The 25,357-nt window shown below is 49.5% G+C and overlaps 1 protein-coding gene across 3 annotated transcripts in view; it reads left to right on the top strand.

Moving 5' to 3' along the window:
• Positions 1–25,009, top strand: part of PDRG1 (p53 and DNA-damage regulated 1) — a 25,519-nt gene extending 510 nt beyond the window's left edge. The window contains exons 2-6 of one of the 3 annotated variants that reach the window (XM_011960022.1): positions 16,939–17,133; positions 19,309–19,384; positions 21,090–21,164; positions 23,398–23,478; positions 24,074–25,009. In XM_011960022.1, the coding sequence (XP_011815412.1) occupies positions 17,047–17,133; positions 19,309–19,384; positions 21,090–21,164; positions 23,398–23,478; positions 24,074–24,156 (402 nt within the window). In that variant the 5' untranslated portion in view covers positions 16,939–17,046 and the 3' untranslated portion in view covers positions 24,157–25,009. Of the gene's footprint in view, positions 1–16,911; positions 17,134–19,308; positions 19,385–21,089; positions 21,165–23,397; positions 23,479–24,073 lie in introns of those variants that run through there. The other 2 variants (XM_011960018.1, XM_011960029.1) reach the window with 2 other exon arrangements.
• The last annotated feature ends 348 nt before the right edge of the window (positions 25,010–25,357 follow it).

Below are 25,357 nucleotides of genomic sequence, written 5' to 3' on the forward strand. Positions count from 1 at the left end.
GCTCCATCCGACTTCGCGGCCATGTTGGCGGAGCGGGAGGCGGGGAGCGACTTCCGGGCGGCGGAGGGGGGTGCGGCGTGGGGAGGACCTTGCGCGGGCGGCTCCTCTTCCTCCTTCTCCTCTTCTTCCTCCTCCCCTCCACTTCAATTATTCATTCTCCTCGGCGCCGCCCCGCCCCGCCCCCACCCTCCTGAGCTGCGGCCGGAGGGGGGCAGCCCCCGGGAATGGGGAAGCAGGGGAGGCGGGGCGCATCCCAGGTCACCCTCTCCCTCCTTCGTCGGAGGCGCGGGGCTCCAACCCCCTGCTTTCTGTCTCTCATCTCCTCCCGGACTGCACTTCCTTCTTTTTTCTTTATCACCGCCGCCTTCCCATTCTCTCCACTTCGTTTTTCTCCTGTGTTCACCTCCAGGGGTCTGGGTCTGACGGAGGGTGGGTGTGGGTGGGTGAGGGACTTGGAAGAAAGGAGCTGGGGGACTTGGGCGGGCCCCCCAGCAACCCTTTAGCAGTCACTCCATGCTAACGCTCATTTCCAGTTTCCTGAGTGTTCACATATTGTTCCATCCCCTCCTTTGATCTTGAGAGGTCCCCTTTTCTTATTGTCTTCGTTTTGAAGCTGAGAAAGCTGCAGCTCTGAGTTGCTGTCTCTTCCTTACTCTCCCCTTTCCCTCCCTCAGGGACTGCCTTCATCTGGCTACAGCCCTAGTAGAGTAGGGGGGGGGAAGGGGACAACATCCAACATCAAGAGGAAAGGGATGGGAGGAAACACCAGGTAGAGGAAAGCACAAGTGCAAAGGCCTGGAGGCCTGAGACTGGAGGGCATATCTTCAAGCAAGTCTGGATCTCAGATCCAGGGGAGTAGAAAGATGGGGAAGATGGGGCTGGAGAATTCTGAAGATGAGATCCTAAGGGGCCAGAAGGTGGCCTTTATCCAGCAGGCAATGGGGAACCACTGCAGAATTTGAGCAGGGGAGTTATGTCGTCACATCAGGATTTAGAAAGAAGACCCAGCAGCCAGAGTAGAGAAGCAATCACAAGGAAGCAGCCTGGGACTGGTGAGACCAGAAGGAGATTATAGCAGTAATCTATGAGAGGGTGTGGGGTTTTCACACATCCTGGATACCCCAAGCTCATCTCCCATCTCCGCCTTTGATCAGATTGGATGTACCCAGGCATTTATTATACAAACACTCATGTAGTAGTGTCTCTTTGCCTGGTACTGTCCAAAACACTACAACCACTAACTCATTTTACCCTCACAATTTGTGAGCTAGCTCTTTTTTTCCTCCCATTTTACAGACGCAGAAACTAAGCAACAGAGAAATTAATTTGTTTAGGGCCGCACAATTAGTAGGAGCTAGAGCCAAATTCATGCCCATCATCTGGCTCCAGAATAGGCTTTGCTACCCTTCAAGGGGAGGGACAGAGGAGGGACAAAGGGTAGGGGGTGAAGAAAGAGAAGCTGAGGAAGGGAAGCGGGAGAACCAACCTGTCTCAGAGTGGCAGGGAAGAGAGGATGAAGGGAGACAGCTGCCCTGGGTCAGGAAGGAGAAGCCATCTGCAGTCCTGCAGCCTGGCATCCTTTTCATGCCCAGGGACTGTTTTGGTCTCAGCAATGCTTAGGAGGTTGGGGTACCAGCTGTTGTCCAAGGCTGAAAACAGAACAGAAAGAGTTAGGGATTAAGGGAGTTTTCCAGGATGGATTCAAGGCTGACAGTCCCCCATTGACAGTCATGTTTAGTGAGCAAGAGTGTTTGTGGGTTGGGCTGGAAGGTCTGAATCCCAGTGTAATTTAGAAAGGAATATATCTGCTTTTTCTTTCTCTCCCACAACCCTAGGTAGGGAGACTAATGAAGTGCACAGAGCCCTGGATGGTAGCAGGCAGGGGAGAAACTCTGGCCGCAGCCACCCTGAGGGTCCTCAGTCAGTTCTTGTATGTGTCTTGATCTCTTCCTTTTCACGGGTGTCTGGATAGGATGTGGCAAAGTTAGAGTCCCACTTTTGGGCCCCATCCAAGTGAAGGCAGCCTCTCTACTTCCCATGATGCTCTATATCCCAGGATTTGCCTATTCAAACAGGCAGCAGAAGACAGGTTTTTAGGTCTGAGACTCCACAGCCAGGAAATCTGGGTTTCAAACCCATTCATCGGCTGGGTGCAGTGGCTCACACCTGTAATCCCAGCGTGTTGGGAGGCCGAGGTGAGCAGATCACGAGGTTAGGAGTTAGAGACCAGCCTGGCCAACAGAGTGAAACTCTGTCTCTACTAAAAATACAAAAATTAGCCGGGCATGGTGTAGTCCCAGCTGCTTGTGAGGCTGAGGCAGGAGAATGGCTTGAACCCGGGAGGCAGAGGTTGCAGTGAGCCGAGATCAGGCCACTGCAATCCAGCCTGGGCAACAGAGCGAGACTCCCTCTCAAAAACCAACAAACCAAACAAACAAACAGAAACCATTCATCCCTTCCTGGCTCCATCACCTTGGGCAAGTCACTTAATTTATCTTCAGAGAAAAGTAAAATGAGAGATAACCAGTGCCTTCCTTCTAGGACTGTGGTGAGGATAATTAAAGCTAATTATTAGATGAGGGTGATGTCTCCAGCAAGAAACCCTCCTGACTCTCCCACCCAGCCGTGCCCTGCTCCTTATCTCACAGAGAAGTCTCCCTGACACAACCCTGCTATGAGCTTCCATAATATCTTTGTTTTTTCCTTCTTAATATCAGCACACTGGCAATCTATGCTTGCCTGTTCGGAATTGCCTGGGAGCTCCATGAGGATTGGAACAATTCATCTATTTTCTTCACCACCAAATCTCCTAGTGCCCGGTGCTGTGCTGGGCACTCAACAGGTATTCTACAAAAATCATTAAGTCAATGAATGAATGAATAAGTGAGTGAGTGATCACCCCTATAAATATGTTCTGAGGCTGGGCATGGTGGCTCACACCTGTAGCCCAGCACTTTAGGAAGCGGAGGTGGATGGATTGCTCAAGCCCAGGAGTTTGAGACCAGCCTGGGCAATATGGCCCCATCTTTACAAAATAGACAAAAATTAGCCAGGTGTGGTGGCATGCACCTGTAGTCCCAGCTACTGGGGAGGCCGAGATGGGAGGATCACTGGAACCCAGGAATTTGAGGCTGTAGTGAGCCATGATCATGTCTCTGCACTCCAGCGTGAGTGACAGAGTAAGAAATCATTGCGGGGGCAGGGGGAAAGGATAGATTCTATAGGTTCTCCCCATTTTATAAACAAGGTAACTTATTCAGACAAGGGCAGTGACTTATGGAATTATTAAGCCTTTCTGTGTGTCAGGAGCTGTGCTAAGAACTTTACTAGTACCATCACATGTTATCCTCGAACCAGCCATTTCTCAGGTAGAAATTGAAATTCAGGGAGGTACTGTCACAAATGCCATTTGTTAGGAAGTAGCAGAGTTGGCGTTCAAGAACTCTATGCTAAAAGTTCAGGTGACTGGGGAGAGTGACAAGGAGAAGAATTTGAAGTGGGATCAGGTATGGAGGTGACCCAGCTCTCTGGGGTATTGTACAGGGGACTCCACCCTGAAGGGGTTTGGGCTGGTGTGTTCCGAGTGGCCCGCCAGTTCAGAGATTCAGACAAAAACCAATAGGAGTGCACAGAGGTGATGTTCCAGTGGTGGGGGGTGGGGTAGGATCAGCTTGGGCAAGCACTCTGCAATAGCACGGAGTGAGGCAAGTTCAAGGACTGAGAAGAGGCTGAGTCTGTCTTGTGTGGAGGGAGAAGGTGGCCGCAGCTGGTCAGAACTGGAAAAGTCCTTTGGGATTTCATCCAGCTCTCCAAGCCCCTCTCTCATTTTATAGGCAGGGACTCTGAGACTCAGAAAGAAGTCCCATGTCTTGCAAGTGGCAGGAGCCAATCTGAGAGCCTTTCCCTAGTCACCCACATCTCTGACCTTTGTTGAGAATCACTCTTTATTGTTGCTTAGGCTGGAGTGCAGTGGTGCAATCATAGCTCACTGCAGCCTCAAACTCTTGGACTCCAGCGATCTTCCCACCTCAGCCACCTGAGTAACTGGGACTATAGGCACATACCACCATGTCCAGCTAGTCTTTAACATTTTTTTGTAAGGATGAATTTCGCTTTGTTGCCTGGTGTGGTCTCAAACTCCTGAGCTCAAGCAATCCTCCCGCCTTGGCCTCCCAAAGTGCTGGGATTACAAGCGTGAACCACTGTGCCTTGCCAGGAATCACTTTTACAAACAGCCCTCATCACGTTTCCTCACTTAGCCTTGCTTCGGGATCCTGCTGAGGGTTCAGCTCTTGTGTACTGCACCCTCCGCTTGAACCAGCTCCTGATAATCTTCCTTTAGTTCCGACTAAAATATTTGCACCTGTGCAAACTATGCATGAGAACACTGATACAGCATTGTTTATAAAAGCAAATAGTGGGAATGACCTAAATGCCTATCAGTGGGAGATCAGCTAAATAAATCATGAGACTTCTGACAATGTGATGGTGTGTAGCAGCAAGCTCTCTATGTCCTAATACAGAAAGACCTCCTCGGGGAAAAACAAGGCAGAGAACAGGGGATGAAGCTAGGTGAAAAGGGGAATAATAATATATATTTTTAATGTGTTTTTATATGCATAAACTTTGGAAATTTACATAAGAAAATAAAGAGATTACTAAAGGGGGAACTGGGGAGAAGGGCAGGCAAGGATGGGAGGGAGACTTCATGATATGTGCCAATTTATGATTTCTTTTTGGAATCATGTGCATGTATTTACTTATTAATAAAATAAAATAATAATAGGGACAGCTGCTACTCAGCTCCTGCTGGGTGTTGTAATTAGGAATGGGTGGTCAGTCTGGTCAGATTTTTTAATTATTCAGGAGAAGTCAGAAATTTGGATTTCACTGTAAAGTTCCTTGATTTTTAAGCACTGGCTCCAACTTTTCTCAAACGCTTTTCAGGCCAAATAAAAAAGCCAGCAGGTTAGACGCAGCCTGAGGGTCACCACTTTCAGCCTCAGCCCTAATAGCTTCCTGGAGTCCTCAGCACCCCGGGTTACTGTACCCCATGGGCAGCTACAGGACTGAAAAGTGTCTTGCCCTACCCCTCTTCTGCCACCCTCCAACCCGCGCCCCTTGGAGCTGTGACATGTGGGGCTTTTAACTCAAGATCTGGAAGGCAGAGCAGGGTTATGAACTCTCAGATAATTCCCTCCCCCAGGGCCCTGCAGGCATCAAGGCCCAGCTGCTCCTGCCGCCCACCCATCTGTCCCTGGGAGGTGGGGACAGGAGCGGGCTGGCAGGGAGGGGGTGGGCAGGAGTCCCGATCTGAGCCTCAGATCACTGGGTCTGTTCAGACCCAGAATCCAAGGGGAGAAACCTGGAGATTGTGAGAAAAGAAAAACAGTGTGGCTGGCTCACCTAGTTGATATGTTCTGAGGTCATTCATGAAATTACCAAATCCCAAAGCTGCAAAGGCCCTAAAGGAACATCTTGTTCAACTCCCGTATTGGACAGATGAGGACACCAATCTGTGCTCCCCACCACACTGCCCCAGGCTTGTCACCTCTCTCCAGGACAACTGGACTGCCCCTGCTTCCTCGCTGGGTTCCCTGCAGCCCCTCTTTTCTCTCCTCATGTTCAGTCTCCACCTTCAGCCAGAGGGGCCTTTTAAAAAGGGAAATCTCATCAGGTCCCACATCTGCTTAGAACTTGCGACTGCTTCCTGCCTGACTTTGAGCCAAAGTCCTCAGCCCTGCATATATTCTCTGTCCTGGCTCCCTCTCTGACCTCATCTCCCACTGTCTTTCCCTTGCTCACTCTGTTCCAGCCACACTGGCTCCTTTAACAAGCCAACCTTCTTCCTTCCATGGGGCTTTTGTTCCTCCAGTGCTCCCAGGTATTCACAAGGCTCCATCTTTCTCCTTTCTAAAATGTTGCCTCTTCAGAGGGATTTTTCTTGATCATTTCTCCCACTCCCCTATGTTCTCTATCCTTTCACTTGCCTTATTTTTCATTCATAAACTTGATCACTACCTGATTTTATAATATATAGTTATTTGTTTCTTGCCTAAAATGTAAGTTGCATTAAGGCAGCAGTCATGCCTATCTTGTTCACCACTGTATCCTCAGCGCTTAGTGGGGCCTGGCATATAGCAGATGCTCAGTGTGACAGAAAAGGACAAAACGCTACAATTCAGGTAATAGCCAGTCCTGGTTCTGCCATTACCTGCACAGGTGACCTTGAATAAGTCACCTCGCCTCTGTAGGCCTCAGTTTCCTCATTTGGAAAAAAAGGGAATCACTGACGTCTTTAACTCAACAATCCTGGGATGTCTTCTTCATCCCAATGCCTCTTTCTTCCCCATAGAGTCAGAAAGTCCTTTCAATAAACATAATTGTATTTACTTATTTACTGAATGGTCAGTATATTCACATGGTTCAAAACTCAAAGGCACAAAGGGGACACATTGAAAAGTGTCTCTCCTACCCTATCCTCCAGCCACCCTCCCCTTCACAGTGGGCAATCAATGCTATAAGTTTCTTGAGCCTCTCTCTCTCTCCCTCTCTTCCTCTATGCCTGTCTCTTCTCTCTCTCATCTTTCTATTTATATACCTACCATCACCATTTTAAAACAAATGATAGCTTAATTATATATAGTCCTATACTTTGTTTTCCCCACATGACAGCATTTTTGGAAATTGCTTCCTATCGGTGCATAGAGGGACCCTCATTCTTTCATGGTATGGCAACATTCCATTGCATGCATATGCCACAATTCACTTCATCAGTCCCCCAAATCATGGGCAGCTAGGTTTTCTCCAGCCTTTTACAGCAATACTTCAGTGAATGACTTTGTGGACATGCCATTTTGGGTATCTGTAGAATAAATTTCTAGTGATAGACTTGCTGATTGAACAGCATGTGTGTTTTATAATTTTGATAGATGCCCTCTATAGGGGCTGTACCAATTTATCCTCCATACACCAGCATTGAGTGAGAGTGCTTGTAAAAGGCCTTTTTAAATGGCCTGCAGTAAGTCCTCAAGACTCCTTACAGGTGGGTAAATCACTCCACCTTGCTCAGTTTCCTCTTCAATAAAATGGGTATCCTGCTTCATAGAGTGGTGGTGAGGATGAAATGAAATAGTGCATGCAAAGTGCTCAGCACAGTTCCTGGCACATAGTAGGGCCTCTATAAAGGTTAGCTATTCTTTCCCTGCCCCCAGGGAGCTCTGTGGGAACAGGGACTTTGTCTGTCATGTTCACTGCTATAGCACAGCTTCTGGCTGATAGTGGGCATCCAGTAATTATTTATTGAGCGAATGAGTCCATTTTCCAGCTTTACTTTGCTGACCAGGGCTTTCTGTCTACCCTTACAGCCTCTCTTCCCCTTCTCCTTGGACTCCAGACACACTGGTCTTCCCCTGGCTCCCTCCTGTCACAGTGCCTTTGCACTTGCAGTTCCCTCTGGCAGAAGCACTTTCTCCACCCCCGTCCCAAACCCCCACCACCCATAGCCTCTCCAGTTGCTTAGTTTATTTCTACTTATCCTTAAATCTCAGCTTAAATGTCACTTTCTCAAGAAAGCCTCCTCCACCTCCAGTCCAGGACCGCCCTCTATATAATTTCACTGGACTCTGAGCTTTTTATTCAAGCATTATCACAATTAGGAGGGTGCATGCATGGTGTCAATCTTGCCCCATGGCTGAAAGCCTGTCAGGCCCAGGACTTGGCCTGTCTTATGTACTACTGGATCCCAGGGCCTGGGTGAGTGCAGGTACTCAATAGCCATTGACCTGAGGGAATAAGTGAGGCCCACATCACCTTTCCAGATGGGTGGAGCTGCCTGTGCCCAGCCAAAAGAGGGGGAGTCTTTTTTTTTTTTTTTTTGAGACGGAGTCTCGCTCTGTCGCCCAGGCTGGAGTGCAGTGGCCGGATCTCAGCTCACTGCAAGTTCCGCCTCCCGGGTTCACGCCATTCTCCTGCCTCAGCCTCCTGAGTAGCTGGGACTACAGGTGCCTGCCACCTCGCCCGGCTAGTTTTTTTTGTATTTTTTTAGTAGAGACGGGGTTTCACCATGTTAGCCAGGATGGTCTCGATCTCCTGACCTCGTGACCCGCCCGTCTCGGCCTCCCAAAGTGCTGGGATTACAGGCTTGAGCCACCGTGCCCGGCAAGAGGGGGAGTCTTGACTGAATGTTCCATCCTCTTTCCAGTGGAATGAGCTGCTCCTGAAAGGTTCTAGTTGGTTAAGGGGTAGGGGTGAGACGCAGGAGAGAGGGGAGAAGAAGAGGGAGAGAGAGAAAGGGAGAGTGGTCCCTTCATTCCCATAATTAGGTCATGGCCTCAGTCATTCGACAGACCTCTCCTGAGCCCCATCTGAGGGTCCTGAGCACCTTCGAGGAAGCCAATGGAACCCCTGGCCTCAATGGACTCTTGGGCTGGTGAGAAAGCCAGAACCATGAACAACAACAAATACCTGGTCTTGTCCAAAACAGGAAAGTGTCTGATGCCAGGAGAAAAGGGAATGAAAGTGCCTCTGGGGGAGCTGAGGGAGAGCAACCCTCTTGGTGGCAGGGATGGGGCAGGGCCTTCTAGGAGGAGGGTCCTTAGAGAAGAGTAAACACTCAGCAAAAGATATTCCTGGCGAAGGGCATGGCCTGAGCACAGGGAAAGATCTGGGAAAGTTAGGATGTGTTTAGGAACTGGCGTTCAAGAAGAGTGGAGGAAGATGAGGCAGAAAAGAAATTGAACTCAGAGAAAAGTACAAGGAAGCACGTCCCTGAAGGATGATTGCAGCAGTTTGTATCATCTGCAAAGGTGGAAACAACTTAAATGTCTATCCACAAGAGACTGGCTGAGTAAATACGTTACTTACAGCCACCACACTGGCGGGCCATAGAGAGGTGGAAATGCCCAAAGTTGGTGAGGATGTGCCTCACCAGTAGGAGTGAAAATGAGGAAGCCATCCTGGAGAGAAATGTGGCAGCATTTAGGAAAAAGAAGGCTGGGCATGCTGGCTCACGCCTGTGATCCAAACACTTTAGGAGGCCAAGGTGGGAGGATCACTTGAGCTCAGGAGTTTGAGACCAGCCTGGGCAACATGGTGAACCTTGTCTCTATTAAAAATTTTTAAAAATTAGCCGGGTATGGTGGGGTGCGTGCCTGTAATCCTGGCTACTTGGGAGGCTGAGGCAGGAGGATCACTTGAGCCCGGGAGTTTGAGGCTGCAGTGAGCTATGATCAGGCCACTGCACTCAGCCTGGGCAACAGAGTGAGACTCTGTCTCAAAAAAAAAAAAAAAGAAAGAAAAGAAGAAGAAGTGTGTGTGTGCCCTATGACAAGGCAATACCACATAGGATGTCCAGTGTGGCTCTGTGTGTGTTGATAGGGGCAGAAAGCAACTCAGGTGTCCATAATCAAGAGAGTGGCCAAATGAAATGAGGTAGAGGCAGCTCTGCAGTTCTCTGGAGCTGGAAGAGTAAGGAGCTAGAGGTACCTAAAGTGCTACAGTGCATGAAGAGATCTGAGAAACATCGGGAGAGGCAAAAAAAAAAAAAAAAAAAAAAAGAGGAAAGGAACATGACTTACAACTCAATAACATTTATGTGGATTCAAAACACATGCCCGGGGCCAGGCACGGTGGCTCATGCCTGTAATCCTGACACTTTGGGAGGCCGGGGTGGGAGGATCACTTGAGGCCAGGAGTTCAAGACCAGCCTGGACAATCTGGCGAAACCTCATCTCTGCAAAAAATACAAAAATTAGCCGGGTGTGGTGGTGCATGCCTGTAGTCCCAGATACTTTGGAGGCTGAGGCACAAGAATCGCTTGAACCCGGGAGGCAGAAGCTGCAGTGAGCTGAGAACATCTCTGTGTGTGTCTTTGGGTACATGTAGGTATGTGTTTCTATTGTGTGGAATTACACACAATGATAGGAGTGGAATTGTTAGGTATGCTCAGTTTTAGCTGATACTAATAAACTGGGTATGTGGTTTGGTATTTATTTATTTATTTTTGTTTTGAGACAGAGTCTCGCTCTGTCGCCCAGGCTGGAGTGCAGTAGCACGATCTCGGCTCACTGCAACCTCTGTCTCCTGGGTTCAAGCGATTCTGCCTCAGCCTCCCAAGTAGCTGGGATTACAGACGTGTGCCACCACACCAGGCTGATTTTTGTATTTTCAGTAGAGACGGGTTTTGCCATGTTGGCCAGGCTGGTCTCTAATTCCTTACCTCAGGTGATCCACCCACCTTGGCCTCCCAAAGTGCTGGCATGAGCTACTATACCCGGTCCCGCTAAGAAGTTTTGAAACACAGAAACACATAAAACAACATGATGCATTTGGCAAGAAATTCTGAGTATTTAGGGACATATCAAACACAGTAGAGAGGGTTTCAGTGAGGTCAAAAGTGAGTGGAGGTGGGAGAAAATAATATAAATAAGAAAGGGTCCTTGCAGACTAAATCATGACCGCGTGCTAATAACTGAGAGGCAGGATTAACTCAACCCACTGTACTTCAGTGCATGAAAACAAAATGCAAATTTTAATGTAGAAAATGAGATAAACAGACTATATTTTTAAAATACACACACACACACACACACTAAGGAATATATATTTATATATTTGAGGCAGGGTCTTGCTCTGTTGCCCAGGCTTGAGTGCAGTGGTGCCATCTTCATTCACTGCAACCTCCGCCTCAGCCTCCTGAATAGATGGGACTACAGGTGTGCACCACCATGCCTGGCTACTTTTTGTATTTTTTGTAGAGACAGGGTTTTTCCATGTTGCCCAGGCTGGTTTCAAATTTCTGAGCTCAAGTGATCTGCTCCCCTTGTCCTCCCAAAATGCTGGAATGATAGGCGTGAGCTACTGCGCTGGCCTCACTATAGAATATTTTGCAGCTATTAGAAAATAGAAAAGAGATCTAAATGTCAAAGATGTCCAAGAGCAATGCTGCAAAGCACTAGGTTTGTGTGTGATGCCCTCCACCTGCCTTCCTGTCCTATCATCTCACAATAGTCCTGTGGGTTTTCTCCGGGTTCACAGCTATGTCTTTAAATGCATATCACAGTTCTGAAAAGACACACCCAAACTGGGATACTAGAGGGACCTGAGAAGAGCGGGAGGAGGGTAAAGAAGAGCTTAGTCTTCTCTGTAATGTTTTTCGTTTCCATAAGAAGAATCCATTTATAGAAATTAAAATGAATGAATTTGGTATTAAAAGGTAGCAGTAAAAACCAGCTCAAGGAGGGCTGGAATGTTCTGGGCTTGCACTCTCTTTGGGATCACTTAAGATTTTTCAAGTCAAGCCATGGGCCATCTGTTGCCTGGTGAAAATGGAGGCGTGGGGAGCTGGGAGACATGTCCCCACCTGGTGTCCCCATCTGGCTGCATGACCTTGGGAGGGTCCCATTCCCTTTCCTGACCTCAATGTCCTCATCTGCCCAATGGGATTCAGATTTTTGTGTTACCCAGGGATGTGGGAGGATGAAGTGAGGGCGCGAGGAGAATCACATGAATGTAAGGGATTATTCTCCGGGTCGGGGAGGAGACAGGGTGGAAGCGTCTCTTCCACCCGCCAAGCCCACAGGGGTGCAAAGGAAGTGGAGGGAGGAGCTGGGGACCACCCAAGCAAGTACACAGCCCATCTGCAGGACAGGAGCATGTTGTCAGCAGCTGGGAGGCCCAGCCAGAGCTGGTAGGGCAGCCACCCAGGTTGCTTGGAGAATCTGGACATTAAAAGGATTCCTCTCACTGCTCTCTCAGTGCAGCTCCAGCCCTGTCACTTCCCCAAGCCCCCATTTTCACCCTCCCACACCCTCAACACATACACACATATCTCAGAGCAATGTACCGCACTTGCCCCCTTCACCCATCCTATCACCAGAGCCACACAGGGCTTTCGCAAGGTAAACCCAATCATATCTGTGCCTGCTCAGCACCCTCCAAAAGCTTCTCAGGATCTGAGAACAAACCAGTCCCCTTACTTTAGTGGATAAGGCACGATCCCAGGCCTCACCTTTAAGAGTCTGGCCTCAGAGAGAATCTGCCTTAAGTAGAATTCTGACTCTTCTCCTCATTCATTCATTCATTCATTCAAAATTGTTTATCAAGCACCTACTGTGGGAGCCAGGCACTGTTCTAGATATTTGGGAGACATCAGTGAAGAAATAAATGAAAGATTCCTGCCCTCAAGGAGCCTCTGTTCTAGCAGAAGGAGATTAACAATAACCATAAGTAAATTATATGGCAAGTTGGGAGGTGACGAAAGTTATGATGAAAAGAAAGAAAAAGAAAAACTAGAGCAGAGGAAGTTGATCAGGAGTAGCAGGAGGGGCAGAAGTTGCATTTTTTTTTTTTTTTTTGAGACGGAGTCTCGCTCTGTCACCCAGGCTGGAGTGCAGTGGCCAGATCTCAGCTCACTGCAAGCTCCGCCTCCCAGGTTCACGTCATTCTCCTGCCTCAGCCTCCCGAGTAGCTGGGACTACAGGCACCCGCCACCACGCCCTGCTAGTTTTTTGTATTTTTTAGTAGAGACAGGGTTTCACTGTGTTAGCCAGGATGGTCTCGATCTGCTGACCTCGTGATCCGCCCGTCTCGGCCTCCCAAAGTGCTGGGATTACAGGCTTGAGCCACCGCGCCCGGCAGAAGTTGCATTTTAAACATGGTGGTCAGGGCAGGCTCCATTGAGAAGGTGTCATTTAAAAAAGACTGGGCCAGCCGCGATGGCTCATGCCTGTAATCTCAGCACTTCGGGAGGCCGAGGTAAGCAAATCACCTGAGGTCAGGAGTTTGAGACCAGCCTGGCCAACATGGTGAGACCCCTGTCTTTACTAAAAAAATACAAAAATTAGCTGAGCATGGTGGCACACGCCTGTAATCCCAGCTATTTGGGAGGCTGAGGCAGGAGAATCACTTGAACCCAGAAGGTGGAGGTTGAAGTGAGCAGATATTGTGCCACTGCACTCCAGCCTGGGTAACAGAGTGAGACTCCATCTCAAAAAAAAAAAAAAAAAAAAGGAAAAGAAAAAGAAAACACTAGTAGGAGGTGAGGGAAGGAACCATGTAGACATCAGGGAAAAATGCAGGTGGAGGCAGCAGCCAATCGAAAGACCCTGAGGCAGGCCGGGCACGGTGGCTCAAGCCTGTAATCCCAGCACTTTGGGAGGCCAAGATGGGCAGATCACGAGGTCAGGAGATCGAGATCATCCTGGCTAACACCATGAAACCCCGTCTCTACTAAAAAATACAAAAACTAGCCGGGCGAGGTGGCGGGTGCCTATAGTCCCAGCTACTCAGGAGGCTGAGGCAGGAGAATGGCATAAACCCAGGAGGCAGAGCTTGCAGTGAGCCGAGATCCCGCCACAGCACTCCAGCCTGGGCAACAGAGTGAGACTCCGTCTCAAAAAAAAAAAAGAAAGACCCTGAGGCAGGACCATGACTGGCATGTGTGAGCAGCAGCAGGGAGGTAGTCGATGACCCAGAGAGGGGGACACTTTTCCAATGAACAAGACAGACAAGGTCTCTGCCCTGGGGAGCTCACGACTACAAAGCGAGGTGTTTAGAGAACAAAGGTGGTATGGGAAGTGCAGAGATGAGGGAAGTCCAAGAAACTGTGGGGGCCCAGAGAGGACTCGACCCTCAGGGGGAGGTAACCCCAAGCTGAGCAGTGGGGGATATGGAATAGTTACACATGAATAAAGGCATAGGAGAAAATTAATCTAGACCAATGGGGGAGTATGTGCAAAGGCCCTGAGAATCCCACCACTAGTCACCACCCTCACTGCTGTCTCTTGGTGCAGTGGCCACCCTCTCCTGCCCGGATGATTATAGCAGCCTCCTCTTGGGTCTCCCACAGAGGGGCAAAGAAGCTAGAGTATGCAGTCACTAACGCCTCTCTTTTCTCGGTAGGAGTTCACACGCGTGGATATTAATTCACTGCATTCCCCTCTCAACCTGCATCCATGAGCAGAGAGAAGCAGGAAGCCACAGGCATATGCAGCAGTGTCTGCAGATGACCTCTGGGGAGGCCCTAGTGGATTTTGGGTGGGGCTCTGCCAATGCCTTCTACAGCCGTGTGTGCTCAATGTCTCCTTCTCCTCTCTGTCCTACCCTCCCCACCCCCACTAATTCTATTCAAATACACTGGCTGTTCCCTCTGCCTGGAACGCTCTTCCCCTAGATATCCACAAGGCTCACCCCCTCATCTCCTCCACACTTCTGTTCAAATGCCATCTCCTCAGAGACACCCTCTCTGACCATCTTATCTCACATAGCCATTCCATTATTCCCTCTCCACCTTGTCCTGTGCTATCTTTTCTTTCTCTCCTTCCTTCCTTCCTTCCTTCCTTCCTTCCTTCCTTCCTTCCTTCCTTCCTTCCTTCCTTCCTTCCCTCCCTCTCCCTCCTTTCTTTCCCTTTCCTTCCTTCCTTCTTTTCTTTTCTTTTCTTTCTTTCTTTCTCTCTCTCTCTCTTTCCTTTTCTTTTCTTTTTTAGAGAAAGAGTCTCACTCTGTCACCCAGGCTGGGGTACAGTGGCACGATTGTAGCTCACTGCAGCTTTGAACTCCTGTGCTCAACTGATCCTCCCACCTCAGCCTCCTGAGTAGCTGAGACAACAGCTGCACACCACTACATCTGGCTAATTTTTTTATTTTTATTGTTTGGTAGAGATGAAGGTCTTGCTATGTTGCCCAGGCTGGTCTCGAACTCTTGGTTTCAAGAGATGCTCCACTTTGGCCTCCCAATATGTTGGGATTACAGGTGTGAGCCCCCACATCAGGCTGCTATTTCTGGTAGCACTTTTCACCACCTGACATATATTTACTTGTTTGTATGTTGATTGTTTGTTTCTCTCACCAGACTGGGAATTCCTGAGGGCAGGGACCATGTCCAGTTTTGCTCATGGCAGAATCCCTATCACAGGGCCTGGGAAGTCAATAAATAATTGTGAAATAAATGGTTCTGAAACTGAAATGCTCTCCAAGAGTCTTTCTGGGTCTGACCATTTCAAAGTCTTGAAAATGACTGATTCCCCTCCCCAACATTTCCAGTGGCCAGGGGTGGGCTCTAAGGGCCAGTCACCACCAAGAAGCTGCTAATCTGGGAGCCTCTCTCAGCCTCTCCCCATCCAGGCCCATCTGGTAGGGGTCAAGGGTCAACCTGGTCCAGCCCTCTGTGGGTCCTGAGGTAGAGGAGACGCAGTTCTGGGGTCCAGGCCGAGGGATGCCTGGTGAGCCCCATTTCTGCTTTGGCAAACATTCCCCTTTCCTTCTCAGGGCCTGTGTCTGCATTTCTGAACCAGAAGGTGTTTATACAAAACATCCTGGGTTTGGCGATAAATTCACCCTCAGTGAGGAATCCTTAATGAATCTCCCTCCTTCCCCACACCAGGTGGCTGAAGGAAAAATTAGCTCTGCCTCTGGTAGTTGAAGGCAGCCAAAGGCTAGGCAACACAGAGGTGCTGCTGGGGCTTCTGGGGCCACAATTTTGGGAGACCACTTTTTCAGCGTCCAGAAATGGCATGGACACCAGGCACTCCTGGCTTGCTGTGTGATGAGGCACTGCCTTTCTCCTAGCCTCAGTCTGCAGCTGTGAAATGGGGCGGTAATAATCCCATCCATACAAAGGTTGCTTTGACACTCAAGTAAGGCAAAGGGTGTGAAGGGTTACAAGAGGTCAAAAGGAGAGAATAAGAAGCTGGAATCAGAGAGGCAAAAGATCAGAGTGATAATACCAGTTCTGCTCTTCAGACTTTCAAAGTCCTTTCCCAGAGCCTTTTACAGCCCTGTGGGCTCAATGCCTCCTTCCCCTCTGACCTCCTGCCTGCTTCCCTCTGCCCATTCTGTTCCACATACACTGGCTGTTCCCTCTGCCTGGAACACTCTTCTCCTAGGCATCCACATGGCTCACCCCTCATCTTCTTTTCAAAGCCTTACCTCTCTCTGAGTTCTGTTTTTTTCCAGCTATCCAATGAGGAGTTTGGGCATGAAGACCTCGTGGGAACTCTCTGGTTCTGATGGTAACCATTTTCCATCTGCCTGCCTCCTCTGGGAAGTCCTAGCAATCCTACAACCCACACCTGTTTGCTTTTCTGAGCTACCATTTCATCGCTTACTGCCCATAGTTTTCAAGTCTGTTCCTTATGTATAGGCCAGTTACTCTGGGCATTGGGTCCAACAATGAACTCTGGCTAAATGGAATTAAAAGTGATAAAGTGATTACTGCTGGAGTGCAGTGGTGCCATCAGAGCTCACTGCAGCCTCCCCTCCCCAGGTGCAGGTGCTCTTCCCACCTCAGCCTCGTGAGTAGCTGGGACCAACAGGTGCGCCCCACCACACCCAGCTAATTTTATTTTATTTTATTTTTAATTTTTAGTGGAAACGGAGGTTTTACTCTGCTGCCCAAGCTGGTCTCTAACTCCTGGGCTCAAGTGATCCCCCGGGCTTTGGCTTTCCAAAGTGGGATTACAGGCATGAGCCACTGCGCCCAGCCGATTCCTACTTCCTTCGGATTCTGTGGAGAGACACTGAGGCGGATTTTTATTCATTCCCTTTTTATAAATTAGAAACTGAAAGTGTCAGAGATTAAACATAAGTCACACTGCCACATGGGCCTTCTTGGTGTTTCTTAGCCAGGGGAAGAATCATATTTCCCAGGTCCTGATCACTACCTGCCATTAATTGTCGGTGTTTCCCACTGGAATGAAGTTCCATGAAGGCAGGGATTTTGTTGTGTTCACTGCTGCATCCTAAGCACCTAAAACTGCTTGGCACATAGTAAGCGCTCAAGAAGTGTGAACCGAGGGAGTCAGAGACAACTCACGGACTGAACTCTCTGAGCCTGCAGAGGGCGCTCCAGCCCCGCCCCCAATGCTAGGCCCCGCCTCTCGCAGCCCGCTGGCGCGCGAGCGTTGGAGCCTGCGCACCACCGTTCTTTTAACTGTGCAGGCGCGCCGGAAGCCCCTTGAGAGCGGCGCATGCGCAGTGGGAGTCGAAACGGAGACCCCCCCCCGCGCAAGGGTCGCGCCAGAGCCCCAGGAAGAGTTGGTGGGCGGTATGCTATCGCCCGAGGCGGAGCGAGTGCTGCGGTACCTGATAGAGGTGGAGGAGCTCGCCGAGGAGGTGCTGGCGGACAAGCGGCAGGTGAGAGGCCCGTCCGCGGCGCTGGGGCCTGGCGGCCGGCGCCGTCGGAAAGCCCGCGGGGTCGCGGAGAGTTGACCCGGACAGGCGGTTAACGGCTGCGAGGCGACAGACGTGGGCCGATAAATATCTGGCCGCTACTACGCGAGCGCCTGCGCTGTACTGGTCATTCCTTGCTCTTCATCTTTTCTCTGCGCCTTGCCATGCTCTCTGGATCTCGACCCATCATGCTCTGGGCGGTTTCCCTGAGCACCTGTTTCAAAATGCACTTGCCGGCCCCTTGGTTGATCTGGGGGCACCGCCCTGTAAAGGCCCTCAGGGGAGAGCTGGAACCGAAAAGAGGCCTGAGGGGGCCTTGTGACCGGGAGGGGGTGGGGACCTGGGGGAAGGTGGCGCCTTGTTTATGGGGTGCCTTGTAAGGGGTTTGGGCCAGGCTCTAATTTAAGTGCCAAGTTTTAGAAGGGAGTTCCTTGGGGAAGGAGGGTGACGTAATTGGATTTAGGCTTTAAAACGATCCCCCGGCTGCTGTGTGGAATACAGAATATAGGCGGGCAAGGGTGGAGGCAGGGAGATGGGTGAGGGGCCATTGCTATGGTCCAGACCAGAGATGGATTTGGACTAGGTAGTGGTGGTGGAGAGAAGTGAAGGGGTCAGAAGTGTATTTTGGAGACAGACTCAGTAGGCCGTGATAGTGGCTGTGTAAAGGGGTGAGGGAGCCGCGAGAGTCGTGACCCCCTCTCATCTCCAGTTAGAAGGATCAGGTATTTACTGAGAAGGGGAAAACTTGGGCAAGAATGTGTCAACTTGAATACTGGATCAGGGTGTGCTGGATGAGAATAATAAGAGCAGTTAAAGTTTATCAGCAGGCCTGGCGCGGTGGCTCACGCCTGTAATCCCAGCACTTTGAAAGGCCGAGACGGGTGGATCACGAAGTTAGGAGATCGAAACCATCCTGGCTAACACGGTGAAACCCTGTCTCTACTAACAATACAAAAAATAAGCTGGACGTGGTGGCGGGCGCCTGTAGTCCCAGCCACTCGGGAGGCTGAGACAGGAGAATGGCATGAACCCGGGAGGTGGAGCTTGCAGTGAGCCGAGATTGCGCCACTGCACTCCAGCCTGGACAACAGAGCGGGACTCCGTTTCAAAAAAAATAAAAAATAAAAAAAAGTAAAAATAAACAAATAGGCCGGGCGCAGTGGCTCAAGCCTGTAATCCCAGCACTTTGGGAGGCCGAGACGGGTGGATCACGAAGTCAGGGGATCGAGACCATCCTGGCTAACACGGTGAAACCCCGTCTCTAATGAAAAACACAAAAAACTAGCCGGGCGAGGTGGCGGGCGCCTGTAGTCCCAGCTACTTGGGAGGCTGAGACAGGAGAATAGCGGGAACCCAGGAGGCGGAGCTTGCAGTGAGCTGAGATCCGGCCACCGCACTCCAGCCTGGGCAACAGAGCAAGACTCCGTCTCAAAAAAAAATAAAAATAAAAAAATAAACAAATAAATAAAGTTTATCAGCTGCTTACTATGTGCCAGGTACTGTGTTAAGTCATTTAATTGCTGGCTCAATAACCTGTGAGGTAGGTACTGTTTGTAGCTCCATTTTGCGGAGGAGTAAATAGGAAGGTGAAATTACACAGCTTGAGGCAGACAGCAGGATTCGAACTTGGGTATTCCAGCTCCAGAACCAGCACTCTCGTGCAGTATACTGTACTACTGCTTCACTTCCTTAGTAGCTATTGTGTTGTTACCACTGTCTCAGTGCCCCCAATCCTGCTGTTCTAATCTAGTACTGTTGGGTTTCTCATATTACTAGTTCAGAATCAGCTGGAGAAGTTTGTCCAAAAATAAACATTAGGCCTGCTTAATCACAGTGTGTAGGGGAAGGGTTTCTACTCCCCTGGTGATTCTGATATGCCCTAAAGTTCGAGTGGATAATGCAGAATTTCCCATTTAGTTTTCCCAGCATCTTCTCTGGGCAGAGGGCAGCTGCACACAGCATTGTCTTTCAGACCAGGAAGCTGAGTGAGAGAAGAAAACATTCACACATCAGTCCATTTTAGGCAGGACATTGGATGTAACCAGGAATAATTCATTGTCTCTGCAGCCATTGTCTGTCAAGAGGTGACAGCTTGGGGCAAGAGATAGCTGAGTTCCCTCCTGTCCCTGTGGTTTTCAGATTGTGGACCTGGACACTAAAAGGAATCAGAATCGAGAGGGCCTGAGGGCCCTGCAGAAGGATCTCAGCCTCTCTGGTAAGTTGAAATTTTCTCAGTGCAGCCCTGGAGGCCTGTTCCATTTTCCTTTAAGGCCTTTACCTTGTCCCTGATAGAGATCAGGCAGGAGGTCACAGCTGTATAACTCAGCCTTGTGGGAAATTGAAACAGTCTGAGGAGATGGGGGAGCAAGTTTTGCAGTTCTGGCACAGACTGTGGTTCAGGATTTTGCCTGCTCACTTCAGTGACTGGTCGTTAGCTCCTGGCTTAGCGACAATGGCAGACACTGAGAGAGTGTTGGGGGTGTATGAAACTGATGGTTCCTGCCCTTGTGCTTTACAGATGAGGAAAACATCGTAAAATGTGTAATTAAAAGTTGTAAGATGTAATCCCAGCACTTTGGGAGGCCGAGACGGGCGGATCACGAGGTCAGGAGATTGAGACCATCCTGGCTAACATGCTGAAACCCCGTCTCTACTAAAAAAATACAAAAAACTAGCCGAGTGAGGTGGCAGGCACCTGTAGTCCCAGCCACTCGGGAGGCTGAGGCAGGAGAATGGCATGAACCCAGGAGGCAGAGCTTGCAGTGAGCTGAGGTCCGGCCACCGCACTCCAGCCTGGGCGACAGAGTGAGACTCCATGTCAAAAAAAAAAAAAAAAAGTTGTAAGAAAGCCAAAGATGGAATTGGACTTGGGGTGGGTGTTGAGAATATGTATCCAGAAGAATGGGAACCCTTTAGATGAGGCCGAGTGGCTGTGGTAGAGGAAGCAGATGGGGAGGAAGTATGGCTGGAGAGAGGGGCAGAGACCAGGCCATAATGAAAGGTCTTGGGGGATAAGGGAGGAAGTTTACATTTTGTTGAAAGTGCACTAGAATGTGCAGAATCTTCGAGTTGCTTCTCATCTCATCTGAGTAAAATCCAGAGGTCCTGCAAGACTGAGTAATCCAGCCCCTGAGAATCCATGAGTGTGCCAATATCATCTCTGCCCCTCCCCGCCCCCCATGACTCCATCCACACTGGTCTCCTTGCTGTTATTTTATTTATTTATATGGAGACAGAGCCTTGCTGTGTCACCCAGGCTGGAGTGCAGTGGCGTGATCTCGGCTCACTGCAACCTCTGTCTCCCAGGTTCAAGTGATTCTCGTGCCTCAGCCTCCTGAGTAGCTGAGATTATAGGCATGCACCACCACACCCAGCTAATTTTTGTATTTTTAATAGATACAGGGTTTCACCATGTTGGCTAGGCCGGTCTCGAGCTCCTGGCCTCAAGTGATCCACCTGCCTTGGCCTCCCAAAGTGCTGGGATTACAGCCATGAGCCACTGCGCCGGCCCCTTGCTGTTCTGAACACCCCAAGCACACTACTGATCTTTGCTGTTCCTGTTTCCTTTGTTTGGCTGTTTCCCCAGATGTCTGCAGTGCTCCCACTCTCACTTTCCTTGGGTCTCTATGTAGATATCATATAATCAGTAAGGCCTTCTTGGACTACCTGGTATGAGTAACAAGGTCCTCCTCTGGCATTGCCTAGCCATCTTAGCCTGCTTTATTTTTCTCTACAACTTTTAATCAAGGTCTGAAAAATCATGTCTTTGTTTATTCTCTCTCTTCCACTATAACATAAGCTCCAAGAGGGCAGGAATTTTGTCTTGTTCTGCTGTGTTGTCTGTATCTAAAACAACGCCTGGCAGATAATAGGTACTCAAAAAAAAAAATTGTTGAAGGAATTACCATTTGCTCTTTCAGAAGATGTGATGGTTTGCTTTGGGAACATGTTTATCAAGATGCCTCACCCTGAGACAAAGGAAATGATTGAAAAAGGTAAGGCCTCCTGGGGATGGGTCAGGGATGTGCTGCCTCTTCCACCAGCTTTGGTCTTAACCCAGAACAGGGAGTCAGGCTTCAGGTAGCTGGAGGAGAGGCAGCTCTGTCACAGGGTTCAGACTGCTGTAGGTTTCAATTCCACCTCTGCCACTGTGGGTTATTTCCTCATTTCTAAGAGGGGAATGTGTCTATGTAGCACAGCTGTGAAGTTGAGGTAAAAGTGTGTGTGTGCCTAGCATAATGCTTTCTTACTAGTGAGGAATCAGTTGGGCTGCAACTAACAAAACCAAACAAATTGAGGCTTAAGGAAATATGCTTCTTTTACTCTTGCATAAGAAATTGTCCAGAGGTGTGTAGTCCAGGCCTGGCATAGCTGCCCAGCAGTGGTACCTTAGCATATTCTCCTGGTTGTTGTTTCATCATTGCAGTCCTCATGCCAGGCTGGAGGAAAGATAGAAGGCTTTTGCCACATAGAGCTTTGCCTTCTATTTTGGAAGTGAGGCCATCTCCTCAGGGACTTCCGGCCAACATCTCATTGGCCAGACTAAGTCACATGGTTACCCATAGCTGCAAGAGACCCCAGGAGAGTGAGCTTTTCTTTTTCACATGCCCTGCAATAGAGACTGGGTTGAATATGGAGGTTTGGGGAGAGTAAACGTCTAGGGTCTGCCATAGCTTGGGCACTCAGTGTACTCACTTTCCACAACCATAATCTGGAGGCTCTTTGGAAAAGCATCTTAAAGCAAGTCAGGCTGCAAATGGATTATTGGCTAGAAAAAGAACAGGCTACACATATTTTTTCTTCCATAACCTTGAAAATGGCCAAAAGGACAAGCAAGGTTGCCTCAGTCCCTGAAGATAGGGTGTCTTCATACCTCATGAAATAAAACTTCTTTTTTTTTTTTTTTCCCTTGAGACAGAGTCTTGCTCTGTCACCCAGGCTGGAGTGCAGTGGCGCTATCTCGGCTCACTGCAACCTTGCCACCCAGGTTCAAGTAATTCTTCTGCCTCAGCCTCCTGATTAGCTGGAATTATAGGTGCATGCCATCATGCCCGGCTAATTTTTGTGTTGTTTTAGTAAAGACAGGGTTTCACTATGTTGGCCAGGCTGGTCTCAGAACTCCTGACCTCAGGTGATCCACCCGCCTCGGCCTCCCAAAGTGCTGGGATTACAGGCGTGAGCCACCACTCCCGGCCAATTACATAAAACTACTAACAGAGAAAGCTATATCCAGCATGGAGAAGTTTCCAACTGTTGTGTTGAAAAAATACAGTAATAATATGGTTATAAAATTAAACTGCACTTGGTGGTGGGCTGTAGACTAAGCTTTCAGAGGGGTCCCTTGCCTGGGTTGAGGATCTTGTTGGCTCTTTTGGTCCCCAAATGTGGTCTTGTCACCGTACCTAGAGGGGTTCTGAGACATCATCAGGTTTCTTGGGGATCACCACAGGCTAAACAAGCTCATGGACATTGGGGTTACTCATTCACAATGAGAAACAGAACCAGGCTATAAGACTTGGCCATTCAGGGTTTCTCCCTATCAGAAAGAGTGAGTCTGTGGGGAGACAGACTAGCCAGAATGTCACTCGTGAGCAGGTAGAATTGGCTGGGTGACTTCAGTTGATTGGTCAATCAAGCTTTGATAGCCACCTCTGTCATCACACTGACTTTTCTTAGGGGCAGTCCAGGACACTAGGAGACCCTTTTCTGTTCACAGTGGCTAATTAAGTTAAGCCTGAGCATTAGGCTTGCATGTTGATTGTTTACGTCACATACTCACACAATCATATTTTTCTAAAACCCTCCCAGCTTGATGGACTCGGGTTTGTAAAATTTCTTAGGCATCCATTTTCTAGCCATCTAGGGTGGGCTGAATCTAGAGATGCTTCTTTGTTCGTGCATTGGAGTTTTCCATAATTTCATTGTGAGAGGGCAGCCTAAAGTCCTGCTGTTGCCTTTTTGGTCCACTGACCACCTCAAGGTACTTTGCATAATGCAAAAAAGGCCAGTGTAATGGAAGTCGGGACTGCTGTGTCCTGGGCTCTCTGAGTGGTCCTGAGCAGGTCATGTCCCTTCTAGCCTTGAATCCTTCCTCAGTTGGCCTCTGATGTCTCCTTTTCCTTCCTGAAAGCTACACGCCCTTGCTGGGGAGAGGCTGGCATCTCCACTCCTGGGATCAAGTCTGTCTGGTACAATCTCATCCTCTGCTTGCCCCCGTCATTTTTTCAGATCAGGATCATCTGGATAAAGAAATAGAAAAACTCCGGAAGCAACTTAAAGTGAAGGTCAACCGCCTTTTTGAGGCCCAAGGTATTGGCCTAGCAGGGACTGGAGACAAGGAGGGGAGAACATCATCAGCATGGACTTTGAAGGGCAGGGGTGGGAAGCCCGACCCTCAGAGGTGGGCAGTGGCCGGAGCAGCCTGTGAGTGGCCCTGGAGATGTGCACAGTGGTTGGTTGTAGCTGCCCAGGGACAGAATGGACGGGAATTTATAGAGTCCTAGTCCGGTCACAGCTTCTTTTCCAGGTCCCAGGAACCGCTTGGGGTGATCTCACGTTATACATCAGGGCATGGCATGGGGATCAGATCGCTCCGACTGAGGAAACTCAGAAGGCTTTAGTGAGTGATTGAGGTCAGACCTGAAATTCTTGATAAACACAAGCACTCTAGATTGGTCACAGGTCTTGGAAAAACCTGAGACAGCAGAGTCATGACTTTGTAGGTTCTTGGTGACACAGGAGTGGTGGTGATGCCTCATCTGGTGCATTGCAGAATTGGAGGCCCATCCCTGCCAGACCTCCAGGCCAAGTTTGGCAGCATTAGTGCAGCGTCAGCCCCCTTCCTGGGCCTGGTTCCAGAGCCAACAGGAGGCCTGACGTGCTGATGGATCATCTTCTCTCCTAGGCAAACCGGAGCTGAAGGGTTTTAACTTGAACCCCCTCAACCAGGATGAGCTTAAAGCTCTCAAGGTCATCTTAAAAGGATGAGACTCAAGAACCAAGATGGGGGACCAGCAACCCCCCAGGGTCATGGAGGACCCAGAACCCTCCAACCTTGACATCTGTAAAGACGGGATCTGCCCTGTAAGGGGACAGGCATCAGGAATCTGGCCATGAAAACCTCTTTGTCTGTAGTGCTTGGCTACTCTGTGATGGCAGGAGGGAACCTTCAGCCTGTCTGGCTGCTGGACCTGGACACCAGGGCTCAGTGGACACAAGCTCTATTGATGGGCCTTGGTAGCCATCAGTGGGTGTGTGGGGCAGTGGCTGTGGGGGTGTAAGAATGACTGCAACAGGCACTTCCCAACAATGGCCTGCTGTTCACATGGACCCTGAGCAAGGAAGGAGGGAGGGAGGGGCAGAGTGGAGTTTCATTCCAGCATTCCTCTCAGAAGGGAGAGAGGTTTTCAGGCAGGTGCCATGGGATTGGAATAAACCAGGAGGCTCATGGGTGGTTGCTGAATGAGGAACAGAATATTGGTGCTTTGTGGCTCACCACAGCTATCTGTGGGGCAGGCACACACACCTCCCTGCCAGCTCCATTTTTGTGCTTTTTCCCTGCTTGATTCCAAGAGTGGGTGCTGCCTAGCAGCCCTTTGTGGCCGCTCTTTACTCAGGAGGGCCTTGCAGAGTCCTGCACCAGGCCTGGGTGAGTGGGTGCACCTCTTACCATATATGACATGTGTCAAGAGTGCCCTTCCGCCCCCTCTGAAAGTGGGGCCTGGCCAGCACTGCTTGTTACTGTCTGCCTTCAGTGGTCTGAGGTCCCAGTATGAACTGTCATGAAGTCAAAACTCTTGTGTTCATTAAGGGCTCAATAAATGTTAGCTGAATGAATGAATAGCAGCAACTAGTCTTTATTTACCTCATCTAGTCCTTCAGTGAGGGCACGCCACTCCATTTAGAATACCACCTATGAACATGGTTCTTTCCTTGAAATGAACCTGTGATTTGACAGGCAGGTGACAACAAATGGCAGCATGGCAGGGGCACACCTCTGCTGGTCCCCCTGCTTCTTGTCTCTAGCTCATAGTTACATAGAAACACAGGCTGTCATGGCCAGTTCTTACGTTTTTTCAAGAGAAGCTAGACATTTGGGTTGTGAAGTTGAATCTCCTGTGTTTTAAATATTTTTGACTAATGCAGAAACGGTGTTAAAACGTGAGTGTGGGTCACAGGTGTTTTACCC

Source organism: Colobus angolensis, unplaced genomic scaffold (assembly GCF_000951035.1).
Source record: "Colobus angolensis palliatus isolate OR3802 unplaced genomic scaffold, Cang.pa_1.0 Scaffold114, whole genome shotgun sequence".
In the NCBI taxonomy this organism is placed as follows: domain Eukaryota; kingdom Metazoa; phylum Chordata; class Mammalia; order Primates; family Cercopithecidae; genus Colobus; species Colobus angolensis.